Source organism: Diabrotica undecimpunctata, chromosome 1 (genome assembly GCF_040954645.1).
Source record: "Diabrotica undecimpunctata isolate CICGRU chromosome 1, icDiaUnde3, whole genome shotgun sequence".
NCBI lineage: Eukaryota > Metazoa > Arthropoda > Insecta > Coleoptera > Chrysomelidae > Diabrotica > Diabrotica undecimpunctata.
In genome coordinates, this window is record NC_092803.1 from 181473045 (window position 1) to 181488505 (window position 15461).

The window sequence follows — 15461 nt, forward strand, 5'->3', positions numbered from 1 at the left end:
GTAAAAAACACCGCATCGCAACATGGAATCTTAGGGGGCTGCTACAGCAAAGTAAATTGTATATATTAGAAAATGAACTGATCAAGAAGATAGATATTTGTGGGATATATATGACACACTGAAGAGGCCAAGGACATTGGGACGCCACTCACTACAAAGTTTTCATCCCAGGAGCTAAAAAATCAGGACAAAAAGGCGTAGTAATATTAATTCAAAAACGTTGTGCAAAATATGTACATGAATACCTTCCAGTAAATGATCGAATAATCAAAATAGCTCTAAACGCTAACCCAGCCAAAATGTATATTATGCAGGTATATATGCCAACATCCGAAGCGGCAGAAGATATAGTAGAAGAAACATACCACCTGATACATGAAACCATCTCTAACTTTCCTAAAAAAGGACCAATGATGATAATAGGAGATTGGAATGCAATTACAGAAAAAAACTAAAATAGATGACCATTTGCAAAGAACGATAGGTGAGCATGGCTTAGGCAAGCGAAATGATCGAGGTGAACGGCTCCTTCAATTTGCCATCGATATGGATTTTAGTATAGTAAACACAATGTTTAAACATCATCCGCGGAGATTAGCAACATAGTCTTTACTTGAAGGACGATACAAGAACCAAATAGATTATATTCTTGTCACTAAACGATGGAGGAGGTCAATAATCAAGTGAAAACAAAACCAGCTGCAGACTGTGGTTCCGACCACAAAATGTTCCAAGCAGAATTTCGCACAAAAATACACAGTAAAACAATCACAAATAAACGACAAAAATTGATTCCAAAACACCCGGAAAAGTTTAGAGAAGCATTAGTAGAAGCTGACCTACCAGTAACTACTGGAAACCCTGACAAAACGTGGGAATACACAAAGAAATGGATCACTGAAGCCATCAACAATACTAATCCCAAAGACAAAAGAGCTAGGAAAAAACATTGGATGACTGAAGAGACTCTCAATATCAAGAAGAAACGGCACATCAAATTCAAAATAAAAAGAAATAGAGATATGCACCATAAATACAACTATAAAACACTTGTGAAAAGGGACAAAAGTAATTTTATTAAAAACATATGCGAACAACTAGAGAAACATGCTGACCGCCAAGAATCTAGAGAACTTTTCTCAAAAGTCAAGTATATAGCGAGAGAATTCAAACCGCAGACACAGATCATCAAAGATAAGAGTGGAAATACCATAAAAAACCCAGACGGTATCGTAGAGGTGTGGAAGCAATATTGCGAAATACTATTCCGTAACAAAGACCCAGACAATAATACAGAGAAATGAAGTTATGAAAAAGAACCTCAAATATTGAAATCAGAAATTGAGGTGGCAATTAAAAAGCTAAAATTCAGAAAATCAGAAGGGGAAGATGAATAAAATAAGATGAAATGCTTAGAATTTGCAATTAGATCTGGAATACCGGAAAGTGGCAAAAGGACTTGGGTAAACTCACGTTTATTCCCATAAATAAAAAAGGTTCACCGACAGATTACACTAATTACCGTACAGTAGCATTGATTTCACACGCGAGCAAATTACTTCTAACTATTATCAATTAAAGACTAAAATTAATTCCCTTACCACAAATTCCCCAAGAACAATGCGGATTCGTCCCAGGTAGAGGAACAAGAGAACATATTCTTAATATCCGTCAAATTATCGAAAAATCTCGAAAATTTAACATACAGACTTCCAAGGTCTTCGATGCCGTAAAATGGGATAAAATGTGGCATACACTTAGAGGAGTGGGTACGCCAGAACATCTAATCTATTTATTACAAAGACTATATGTAAATAATACTGCTAATGTAAGAGTTAATAATATATATATAGTGAACATAATATGCGTTAAGTTTGTGAGGAATGGCAAGGTGGAGCAACGATAGGAGGAAAAAAATCAAAAATCTGTGTTCTGCTGATGACACTGTTATATTGGCGTCATCACCAGAAGAACTGGAACAAATTATGAGTAGGCTAGGCACGGTGAGTACGGAATATGGTTTGAAAATAAATATGCAGAAAACCAAAGTGATGATCATCAATAGAATTAGAAACAACCAGGTAGAGATCAGAATCATGGCAGGTTACGAAGTGGTCAGGCAATTTAATTACTTAGGCTCAGTTATAACTAACAGTGGAGGATGCGAAGACGAGATCCGTCGACGCATCACAATGGCCAGATCAGTAACAGCCAAACTCACAAAAATTTGGAAGAACACTGACATCACAAAAAACACAAAATTACGCCTTGTCGAGCATTGATATTTCCTATAGCCTCCAAAAAAAAAATATAAAAAAAAGCCGATTCAAAGCGTATAATGACATTTGAAATGTGGGTCTATCGTAGAATGTTGCGCATACTATGGACCGCCAATCGCACAAATAACTCAATTCTAGCAGAACTTAACATAAAAACTAGACGTATCATAACTATCAACCAAAATATACTGAGGTATTTTGGACATATAACGAGAAGAAGAGAAGACATGGAGCGAATTGGAATATAGGAACGTAGCGGGTAAAAGATCCAGAGGAAGATCTCCAGTACGATGGTCGGACCAAATAAAGGACATGACTGGTTACTCATTCTCCAAAGTAAACCAACACGCACAGGAGAGAGATAATTGAACACAAATAGTCAAACAAATTACATGACGCCACTACATCCTTACAAAGGAGAAAAGATAGAGGAGGAGAAACATATCGAGGATGCATCATTTATGTTTTTTAAGTAACAAACATATAAAATCAGAATTTGATGTTTATTGAGAGTAAACTAAATGTACAAATATTTTATAACAGAAAACACTTTAAAGGATCCTCTAGTTTCTTAGGTGGTTTCCTCTTTTTTTTTCCCAGGTGAAACTCTTTTAACTCAAGTTCAGTCAGTTCCTGAAAATCATAGACATTTCTGTTCCTTAATATTTTTTGCTCGATATTGCCATGAATTCCATCAGAAGACATGTGCGTATGGCCCTTTGTAAGATATTTTATAACGATTTCGTGTGGTCCGGCAGAACTATTGACTTCAGTTAGCAAGGAAGTATATACAGCCCAATTTTTACTCTGGGATGTACAGTTATCAGCCCAAAATATAAAATGAGAGACATCTCTTTCTTTTCTTATTACTTTTAATAAAGCGTCAACAATCGACTCAGCCTTGCGTCCACCTAAAGCTTAAAACCAAAGGTTAGAAACTTATTTTAGTTATACCTAAATAGCTTGTTTATTTTTCTCCAGTAAGACACAGTTTAGTTTCTATACGATGTGTCGAGGTCTGTGCGACCTCGGTGGGGCTAGTTGTGACGACAGGCTTGAGGCACATTGTGAAAGTGTCACAACATACCCCTACGAATTTTATTGCGTGTTTATGGGTTTGTTACAGATATTGGTGAGAAATTATAAAAGACAAGCAGAACGTGGTAGGAGTAATGGAGGGGGTAGAAATGGGTTACAAAAGGCCTCGAATGATATTTTCACCACAACAAGAAGAAGAGCTCTGTGAATATGCTGTTTCGCTGAATATGCTGATGAAAATAATTTTTCTAGGTTCTGGATAATATTTATTATTTATGACCTGTACGTTTTTATATGATGCAAACATTTATTGACCTTTTGATTTCACTAACTCATATTGATGAAGAAGTGACAACCTTCCAAATAGAGGTATTAATCCGCCAATGAACAAGCAGAATTGCTTATCATCATCATCATGCAACCTCTTCTGTCCACTGCTGGACATAGGTCTCTTCTTGGATATTCGTCCAATGTCGTCCATCCAGCGTGTTGGTGGTCGTCCTCTGCTGCGTTTGTCTTCTCTTGGGCGCCAGTCAATTAGTTGAATTGCTTATAAAGAGGAAGAAAAAGAAGAAGCTATTAATGATGAGATAAACCTGTTATTATCATCATAAGATTATCTTTTATAGATAAAGGAGTAGCTTTTAAGGTTTCTCTATATGCCTTTTTGCCTTTTCAATTTTTCAGAACGATCCTTAAATGGTATTGTTAGACCACCTCGTTTATTAAAAGCATAAAAGAAATGTAAAATCGACTCTAGTCAGACTCTAGTCAGAAAGTTTCTATAGTAACTTTTTTTAGGAGCCATTAGACAGAACCACCGTGGACTCAATGAGACTCCTTGAAAAAGCGGCGCTTTATTATTTTAACTCTTATGATTTCTGCTATAATAGGATAATGTTTTTGTTTTTGTTTTAGGTAGCGACAGTTGTTACACCCCCTACAAAAGGCTTATAAGAAAAGGTTAATTTTAAGAAACGAAAGTAGAGTGTATAAAGTCCAAACTAGGTTTTGTTGAAAGTTATACCAAAACGTCTGTAGCACATTTTTTACACAATTTTAGAAGTAAAAGAGTAAATTTTAGTAGATTACTTTAAAATTGTGATGCTGTAGGATTAGGTTTGCAAATTATAAATGTAAATAAAACATAACTTTCTTAAAGAAATGTTATTTCTTATATGTTACAGTTATGTGTCATATTGTAGTGCTAAATCATATGCGTTTTGTGCTCATCGTGGACTAGCATTGTATTTTTATTGTCTGAAATTAGTCATCAACCATATCTGAGATGAGTTTAAATGACGTATTTTAAGACATACACCAGCTCCTAAAAGTACCCAGGAGCTGCGAGATATGTGTTTGTAGAAGTGGCATATTGTCAACTAAAATGTGATCTCTTAATTTAATTGAATGTATGTTCGACGATTTCCAGAAGACTGTAACAAAAATAAAGAATGCGAGATATAATCTAAAAGTATCCAATCTTTGTTCTTGGACTCTGCAATATGATACTCCTCGTCATCCAGCTCGTGGTATTCTTCGAAGTAATCCCCATTTAATTTAATATTACAAACTTCCGTCGGTGATTTAATGCACTGAAACAATTCTAAAATTTAGTTTACGTTTATATTTTAATGCTATTATTAAAGGAAAAAGAAGAAGCATTTGTCTGTATAGCTTTGTCTTCTTGTTCTTCCAATGATGCTACAGCTTAAACTCCTATACAGCTCCTATAATTCATATTTACAACTTTGGTGCACCTGGCGTCACCCGCACTAGATCTATTTTTGCACGTCCACTGTCACTTTTCTGTTCCATCTTTCATCATTAATCAATAGAGGCCTTTGGAGTCTAGAATATAACTTTACGTTTTGTCAAAAAAACTGCATTAATTTGGTGGCGTTTTACTGTGACGAAAAACCCAAACATTTTACCGTTTTGGCTTATCACAATCTTTTTAGAACATAACCATAAAATTCTTTGTAGATTGTTTCACCTCTTGTCACGAGTAAAGTTCTTCTTAAATATATAATCATGATTGGTGACTAAGTTATATTGAGCTACTTCTAAACTTTTTTCGCTCCTGCCAGAGCAATTTTGGAATTAGTTTGGCACACACGTGGGTCATTACCAAATTCTCTGTTACTAGTCCCGAAACACAAGTATCATCATCATTGGTGCTACAGACCTATAAAAGAGCCTCGACCTTCCCAAGTCTATTACGCCAGGTAGTTCTATCCATTTCCAACTGATGCCAGTTTGCTGCGCCTATTTTTCTACCATCCTCATCTACACCACCCCTCCATCTGAGTTTTGGCCTATCCCTGCTTCTACTTCCCACATGTTTTGACATAAGGATTCTTGTAGGAGCTTTGTTCTGCTGTGATCTTGTCAGATGTCCTGCCCATCTTAGTCTTACCACCAAATATATGTTTACATCTGTGATATATCTCGTAGTTGGACCTCCTTCTCCAAACACCATTTTCACAGATGCCACCGAAAATTCTTCTCAGGATCCTTCGTTCAAATATAAGCAGGAGGTTTTCATCTGCCGATCTGCCATCTGACACTATCATAGGCCGATTTAAAATCTACGATAGATAGTATGTGTCGATATTGAATTCATTGGTTTTTACCAGTATTTGCCTTAGCACAAAGATCTGGTCTGTTGTTCGACCAGGCCTAAAACCACTTTGATATTCGCCAAGAAGCTCCTCTGAAAATGTACTCAGGCGACCATATAAAATACTCGAAAATATTTTTATTTATGCTGTATTAAGGAGGGTCATTCCCCTATAACTATAGTCTACATGTAGCGAGCACTCTTCAGGGATTTGTTCCTCATTCCAGGCTCTCAGTATGATTTTATTGATATGATTAGTCAGAGTAGCACCTCCACATTTAATAGATTCCGCGGGTATACTATCACTTCCTGGAGATTTATTATTTTTTAGGTGTTTTATTGCATCCCATACTTCTTGAATTGATGGAGGCTCCAATGGTGTATTGTTGCTTGCTCCTGGGGGTGGTTGATTTGGATCTTTTACTTCGATAGTAAGTAGTTCTTTATAGTGTTCCACCCACCTTTCCAATACTTCTTCTTTTGTATTGAGTATATGCCCCTCCTTATCCTTACATAGTCCGATCTTTGATTTAAATTCTTTTCTTGCTTTATTTAGATTTTTATAGAATTTTCTTGTGTGATTTTCCTTTTTTAATGCCTCAAGTTCTTCCAATGTTCTATTTTCATAAGTTCGCTTTTTTCTCCGATGGATCTACTTCTCTTCTCTTCTGAGATCTTTAAAAACACAAATATGCACATATAATTGCAAGCTCATACATTAGATATTTTACGATACTGTAATGCTGGAAGGTAGACTTGTGTCACTTGTTTTGCGGTTTGTCACTGTCAACAGATCTACGACCGTTTTTAAACCGGTCGACCCATTCCTTTGACTGTGTTTTGCCTATAAAATCATTTCCAAAAGTATTTTGCGTCGATGTTTTCCAGTTTAAATGTAAACTTATAAAAGTATATCTCTTATAAAGTAAACATTTTTTGTTAGTAACTGCGGTATACTGCGGAGAGTTACTGATTACGCGAATACCCCCACAGAGTTCGTACACGCTATCAATTAATAATTTTTCACACTAATGCTTTTTTATTTTATTAGTTCCTTCATAAAAAGCTGTTATTGTCTTTTTATTTTGTTCTCAAGTACACCAGTGAAATCAAAACTACGCTTTTATTAACTATTAAATTTGGGTAACAAATCAATTATATTTTTAAATATAATGTGAAGGATACGCATATGAAGTATATTATATGCTTGTAGCTGGATCAGGAATAGTTTTACACAAGTCCTTTGTCATAAAATATAATATGTTTATCGTAGATTAGCTGTATATACGAAGTTAATATTATTTATTAAGAGATGAAAGAAATTTCCCTTTCTAGAATTTTTTTTTGTGAAAGACATATGAATGTTGCACGTGTTTTTCCTGTAGCACGAACAGGAATAGTCTTAAACAAGTTCTTTGTAATTAAAAATAATATGTTTATACATATTGGTTATTATACACACTCTCGACACGCTGTAAACCCTCAAACCTAATGACTACGCGGAAAATGTTTGTATAAATCTACATAATAGATTATAAAATCGGAATGTGCCTGACAAACAAGGTCATGAATTCATCATTAAGCATAGCACAGACATCACAATAAACTCGGAATAGAAAATGACAAAAAAAATCACAATTTCAAAGTTATCTATAAATAGATTTGTTGTTCCTATGTTTATCATTAGTTCTCCAAATAATTAATAGTGCCAGTAGAGTAACTTTTTTTATAAAATAGTTTACATTTAACTGCGTTAAAAATGCAGTTGTAGTTTTTTGACATCCTAATTTTTGATTTTAAAAAGTTTATTTGTGTTGTGTTAATATTCTTCTGGAGCTATTTTTTGTAGCGTCTTATACAATTTACTTTTTTAATAGGAATAGTCCTCAATTTTGCTTTAAAAACAAGTTTATTTGACATTTCGATTTCCACTTCTGACGTGACACAACTGCTTTTTAACGTAAATTCCCTACTCACAAAACTGGAAACAGTCGCAATGTGTATAGATCAATAGATGTCTTTTTCACAGTATGTTACCTTATTTGAAACTATATACACATAACTGTCATGTAATAAAAAAATAAATTATCATTTCAAATCATAAATATACCTATCTTAACATAAAAAATGTGGTACGGAATAGTTCATTCAAAGACTGTAATATACTTACCTGAGTTATGTACTTTTCAATAAGTACGCCCCAAGTGTATTTATATTTGCTGCAACATCCAAAGAGGTGTAAATACTTTTAGGACATAATCTAAGGTGAAAATTTATTAAAACACTATAATGTTACTCTAAACTGTTCATATTCAAATAGTCAACAAACATTTTTGCAAACAATAATTTCAGTTTTAAGAGTTTCGTCTTTTAAAATTGAATCGCTTATTTATGAAAGGCCTCTTGTCACAAAATATAAATTTTGGAAAACAAGAAAAAACTGTTTAGTTTTATAAAAAACGATTTTATACTTTTCTGATTTTTCGAAACATTTTAAGGACCTTAAAAATCCAAATAAATCATGTTAGTTACACTTTTTACAATCAATATTGTATTTTTTTTATTATCGAAAATAGCTGACAAATGGCCTTTCATAAACAAAAGTGTTGTTTTACGGGGAAAGTTTTGATTGGTGGATGAATTTACACCGTGTTTATTTATAATTAATCTTACTTTATTAAAACAGTTTTAAGACAATACAATTAGCTACAATTAATTGCCATTTTATACATTTTTGCTCATTTTTTGGTTGCAACTGTAGGCCATTGGGCAAGCTCATTGTAAAACCACTTGTGTTCTTGAGGGACATACTGCAGAAGTTTCTTCAGGTCATTAATTTTTTCTTGATGAATTGGTACCTTTGATTCATGAGTTTTTCTTGCTAATGAAGAAGGGGAGGATGGCTCAGCAATAGACAGTGGATTAGATAATAATTTGAAGGTTTTGCTAATAAATCCACCTATAAAATCAGATACAACAACCACTTCTTTTTTAAATCTTTCGCAAGTAAAAAAGAAATAGTAAACATTTCCTTTTTTTGTTTTTCTCAATTTTACTTTCTTCTGAAACAGTATTTTTCTTGTAAAGTTTTGGCCACCAACTTTGAAAGTCCAAAACATTTGCATTTTCCACTAAATCCACAGTAAATCTCCTCTATTTTGTAGATGAAAGTATTATTTCTGTTATATCTTTCAAAGTTAGAATCTATCATGTTTCCTTAGGTTTCGTTTTACAAGGCCGAAGACCCTGTCACATGGCAAATAGGAGTGATCCCTTATTGGAAGTCTATAGACAACTTTTTTGAATCTTCCACTATCTGTAAGTTGCATTAAAAACCTAATCATCGTATGATTTTATTTTGTCCTGTACAGTTGTCGCTGTATAAGTACAATTCATCTACATTAGCTGAAACATTCTCGTCAATATACTTAATTATGAAAGAACAAACTTCATTACTTCCCTTTCCAGCAACTCCCTGGTGGTATAAAGAAAATGTTGCAGTATCGTTATTACTGTTGTGTAAAATAACATCTTCAGCTTCATCTTTGGTTTTAATCTTTACCTCCTCTTCTGTACGGGCTCTGCTTCTATTAAGGACTGGTAAAAAAGGTCTTGCTCATTTTTGCTTGAAAAGTTTACCCCTCTGCATAAAATTTCAACTTGGTCCTCTTCACATCACTTCTCGAAACATCTCAATCTGCATCTGCAACATTTGAAAAAGGTTACAGCTCTACTTTTTTGTCAATCTTCATACAGTTTTCTCTTACCATTTATTTTTGCTTTGACTTCGATGACCACTCTATTTCTGTTCTTTCTTACCGCTCGCTATCTGTTGTTTGTGATCCTTTCCATTATTTTGATATTAAGTATTTAAAACTGCATTTATAACTTTCTCTCCATTAATATTTTTCTCTTACTCTTCATATCAATTTCTCTTTATCTTTCTTTATCTTAATCTCTCTTTATTATTTGTTTTTTCAATTTTTCTGTTATTAGAAATTACTAATAGTTAAATATTATAGTAAACTATTTTGTCGACCTATGTTGTATTCATCGGAAACAATAAAATTAAAAATATGTTACTCAGACGATGTCAAAAGTTTTAAATTTAAGAGAAATTAACATGCCACAAGATTAGCAGGATGCCTTAATAATACCATATGGCATAACTGACACATAAATCATGGGATGAAATCCAAAAACAATAAGGCCAATATAAGAACCAATACGGTAAACACACATCACGGTTTTACATATCAAAAACAAGACAACAGAGAGAAAATACAGAAGATGCTGGAAACAACAGAAATGAGAATACTTAGAAAAATTACAGGAAACACGCTGAGAGACCGGATGAGGAGTGACTAGATCAGAACAAAATGTAATGTACTGGGTATAAACAAGTGAACAGGAAACAGAAAAAAAGATGAAACAATCACATTAGTAGAATGGCGGACACAAGAGTCGTTAAAATAGCAAACGACAAATCACCAGGTAGTAGAAGAAGTATTGACCAATCGCACAAGATATGGATTGGCAATCTTTCATAAAGGCCACAAGCTGTCAATGAACAAGCAAAATTGCTTATATAGGAAAAGAAGATGTTTTATTTGGATTTTCTGGCATAGTGTCTGGACTGACTTTTTTAGTTTTTAGTCTTCCATTTATTCTATTTATCTGTGTTTCCTCACCTATCTTCTTAAGTAATTAAATTTTTCATTATATCAGAAGACCTCAAGCTTTTGTTTCAGTTAGTTTAGTCTTTACCTTTATTTTTAATAAGTTTTTGTATAATATGATTGTAATTATACTTTGGATAACATTTTCCCTTCTTCTTCTTTGTGCCATCTCCTTTACGAACGTTGGCTAACATTACGGCTATCTTCACCTTTGATACTGCTGCTCTAAACAACTTAATAGATTGTACGATTGTCTCAAATTGTTTAGCCAGGATATACGTCGTCGATCTATGCTTCTTCTGCCCAGTTTTTTTCCCTGTATAATGATCTGCAGCAACGCATATCTCTCACCTTTCATGATGTGAGCCAGATACTGCAATTATCTAATTTTAATTGTATTTAATATATCATTTTCCTTGTTCATTTTTTTTAACGTCGTTGTTCTTAACCTTATCGACCCAACTTTTATTTTTAAAATTCTTTTATAAGCCCACATCTCAAACACTTCTATTCTGTTACTTATATCACTTTTTAGCTTCCAATTTTGGCGACATTTTCCCTATTGTGATACTACTCCATATTTTGCGCATTGATCATAATTATTTTGAGGTCGTCTGTATGTATCTATTATCAGTACACCTTTATTTTTGTGTTTTACATAAGTAAACAAAAGATAAATTCAATGTCTATGAATTTTTAAATACGTTTGTTTAAATTATTTACAACATTTAGTACATTCATAGTACATTTTATTCGTAATGTATCAGAGTGAATATACTTGTTTTTTATTGGTAGTTTTATTGTGTGTATAACTTTTGGTATACAAGGTACTTCCAAAATATACTTCCATTCTAACTCTAAAATATTGTTATATTTTTCTGTGGGTTCAAAGATTAAGTAAAGCACAACGTGGTTTAACTAACAAATATCTTCTTCTTCTTCTTCTTTTTATGTAGACATGACTCTGTCTGTATTTCAATGTGCCTCCAGTAAGTTGTCGTTCCATCGTTTTCGTTGTCTTCCTACTAATCGTCTTCCTATTGGGGAACCGTCTCTTGCCGTCTTTACTACACTATTTGATGTCATTCGGCATATATGATCTTTCCATTCTACTCTTCTATTTCTTACCCAGTTCTTGATGTTCTTCACCTTGCATATACGTCGTATATCTGCACTTCTAGCTCTGGTTGTGTTTATGCCGCGTTTGTCATTATTTGTCTGATGACTGTTTTGTAAATTTTGACTTTCATTTCTTTTCCGATATTTTTATTTCTCCATATTGTTTCATTCAGCCAGTCTGCGGCTCTGTTTGCTCTATTCATTTAATATTTCCCTTCAGTTTGGAGCTTTCCGTAGCTATATAATGTGATCCTAGATATGTAAACTTCATCACTTGTTCTATTATCTGACCTTCCAGCTCCAAATTACATCTTAGTAAATTTGCTGTTGTAACCATGCATTTTGTCATTTTTTTTTTTTGGAAACTAACATGTTAAATTTTCTGGCGGTTATATTAAATTGGTGCAGCATACATTGTAAATCGTCTTCATTTTGAGAGAGTAGAATTGCGTCATCTGCATAGCAGATTATTTTAAGTTGTTTTTCTTCCATTTGGTATACTTTTTTAGTTCTTACTTTTTTTATTATTTCATCTATAATCAGGTTGAACAATAGAGGACTCAGGGAATCTCCCTGTCTTATCCCATTGTCAGCTTTAATAGGGTCGGTTAGTTTTTTTTTCCTTCTCTTCTTCTTAACATGCCATACACCAAAGTGCGTAGGCGACTATCTCATTACTAGAATTCTGTTCTTGGCGGCGTGACACAGCTCGCCTGTATTGTGTATTCCTGTCCATTCTTTAATATTCCTTAACCAGGATAATTGTTTGCGGCCGGCTCCACTCCTACCTTCGATTTTCCCTTGTAGGATTAACTGTGGTATTTCATATTTTGCTCCTCTCAATATGTGCCCAAGGTAACCAATCTTGCGTTTTTTAATTAATTCAAAGAGTTCTCTTTCCACGCCGGCTCTCTTAAGGACGTCATCGTTTCGAACTCTATCCACCCAAGGTATGCGCATCATTCTTCTCAATGACCACATTTCAAATGCTTCAAGTTTGTTGATAGATGTTTTTTTCAAAGTCCACGTTTCCATGCCATAAAGCAAGATGGACCATATGTAGCACTTGACCATTCTGTAGCGTATTTCGAAATTTAGGTTTTGATTACATAGGAGCGGTCTGAATTTCACAAAAGCTTGTCTTGCCATTTGTATTCGGGTTTTTATCTCTTGTTGTGGATCCGATTGGTCATTTATTGTGGTGCCAAGGTATTTAAAAGTTTTCACGCGTTTTATGCGATCGTCACCTATGCATATTATCGGGTTTTCTGGAGGGTTTTTTTTTCCACTTTTACTTTTATTGTATTGTTTTGGTAAATATTTTCGGTCGTTTTGATTATTCTTTGAGGTATCTCTCTTGCGTACAATAAGTGGATAGATAACGTCTTTTAATTTGACCAGGCCAAATGCCTTTGTAAGGTCCACGAAACATAGATATGCCGGTTTGTTGTATTCTTATGATTTCTCTTGCACTTGTCTCATTATAAATATAGCGTCGGTGCATGATCTTCTTGACCTAAAACCTTCTAGTGTTATAATTTCATTCAGTTTATTTGTTATCACTTTTGGTTGTTAATTTTAGTGTTGTGTTCAATAAATTAATTCCTCTGTAATTTTCTGGGTCCAATTGGTTCCCTTTTTGAAGAGAGGTATTAGGATGCTTGATCTCCATTCTTGAGGAATTCTGTTTTATTCTATTATGTTTTGGATTAGTTTTAATAGTTGTTTGGTCGGATCTGGTTCTCCGTACTTTAGGAGTTCATTCGGTATTCTGTCCTCTCCTGGTGATTTTCTATTTTTTAATATATACTAACAAATATCACAATGACCAATTACATTAATTTTTATTGCTTACAAAAGAATTTGCACTGACATGTTAAATCGCCAATACATAATTTTCTAATCTAAGGCCACCTCGGTGAGCTTATATAATCAAAATTAAATATTCTCGAAACAGTTACCAAACAACGCACAAATCCACGCAAAAATCCGAAAGTCTAGAAGATCAAAGCATCTCGCGACTGAGAGGCTTCTCGAGTTTCGCTAACGCACAGGGCCGCAATCAGAGGTCTGTGACGCACAACATTATTTTTTAACTATTTTTCCTCATACTTTAATAGCGTTGTTAGTCCAAGTGCTGTTAAATTTAGTAAAAAAAATAGTAATCAGATTAATAGTGAAGTCACAATGTCCTATGGATAGACATTATTGATTACTGTTTTTCTTGAAGATTTTTGTAGATTTATTGAATCTTCTAAAAACTCATTTAAAGATCAAGTGCTCTTTATACTATAATCAAGATTTTATTTTTATGTTATTTATATTTTTTTGAATATCTAAATTTTCATTTGTTGGTATCTAAACTTTCATTGTATCAATAACAATTGTTATAAGTATTAAAATTAACTGACCAATATTTATGTACTGAGTGAAAATAAACTCACGGATAATTTAGAATCACATTTAGTTTTAAGATTTGTAATTATTTTGTACAAATGCTTTATTTTTAAAATAAACATAGTTCTTATATACTGTATGTTGTAAAATAATATTTATTTATAGTAGTTTAAGAATTTTTGTAATAAATAAATTGATTATTAAAGAACATATTATAAAATCAGTTTGAATTTATTTGTACCTTACTGTAAATCACTGCTGCTCGTTGCTCAAATTATTGGAATATCCAATGTTATTTAAATTTCCGGTTTGTAGAGCCCTGCGCCTTCCGTTTCTCAATCTTCTGGTCATAGATCTCTCTATGACATTGCCTTTTGGACTCCACCAATCCATGTTGTTTTCGGTTTTCCTCGTTTTTTTTTTTCGCCCAGGTGGCTGCTAATCCAATATTTATTTCGGTTGACGATGGTCTGTGATTCTCTCTGCATGTCCGTATCAAATGGTTGTTCTGTCCATAATTTGTCTTATTGTTTCATTTGTTACGTGTTTTGTGGATTCTTGTATTATTCGTTTTGTCATGAATTGCAGATCTTGTGAGATGACTAAATTAGTCTTAGTCTCTTATTTACCCCAAAATTCTCCGAGAACTGGTTGTTAATCTTTATTTTTAATCGAAGATCTTTGTATAATCGTTGTACTGCTTTCAGAAGTGTAATATTAATAGATCAGCTTTCTACTACTTTCCATAGCCTACATAGGAGGACTGCATCATAAGCTTTCATTAAGTCCTGAAATAACTGGCGTATACCCAGCCATTTTTTTACATTAAGTTCAGTTTAAGTGTAGATGTGGTTGATGCAAGATCATTTAACATGAAATTCTGCTTGATTTTCCGTCTCAAGTGGTTCATAATCGTTTTTGACTAGAGATTTCATAACTTTTCCATATAGTCTACTAAGGTACTGGCAACTGAGATGCAATGGTAGTTTTTGCAGTCTGCCTTATCTCCATTTTTATGGATCAATGTAATCCATCCTTTTTTCCAGCTTTAAGGCATATTATCTCTATTTAAGTATCTATTAAAAAGTTCTGTCAGCATACTAACAAGCGTTGGTGTTGCATTTTTCGAAAGTTCATAAGGGTTCTTTCTGTTCTATGGGCTCGTTTAGTTTTCATGGGTTTAATATGTTTGACAGTTATGTCATCCCCGATATTAATTTCTGGTTCATGGATTTGGTATCTTTTGGGTAATTGTTAAGAACTCTTGGACTCTTGTAGTTCTTTTGCGTAGTGACTTTTAAATATATTGATGTTGATGGTTTGTAG

The 15461-nt window shown here is 33.6% G+C and overlaps 1 protein-coding gene across 1 annotated transcript in view; it reads left to right on the forward strand.

The window, feature by feature from the left end:
- LOC140432655 (uncharacterized) overlaps nucleotides 1-14335 on the forward strand; it is a 101250-nt gene extending 86915 nt beyond the window's left edge. Inside the window, exon 6 of the mRNA XM_072520690.1 lies at nucleotides 4236-14335. Within this exon, the coding sequence (XP_072376791.1) occupies nucleotides 4236-4274 (39 nt within the window). The 3' untranslated portion in view covers nucleotides 4275-14335. The remainder of the gene's footprint in view (nucleotides 1-4235) is intronic.
- The last annotated feature ends 1126 nt before the right edge of the window (nucleotides 14336-15461 follow it).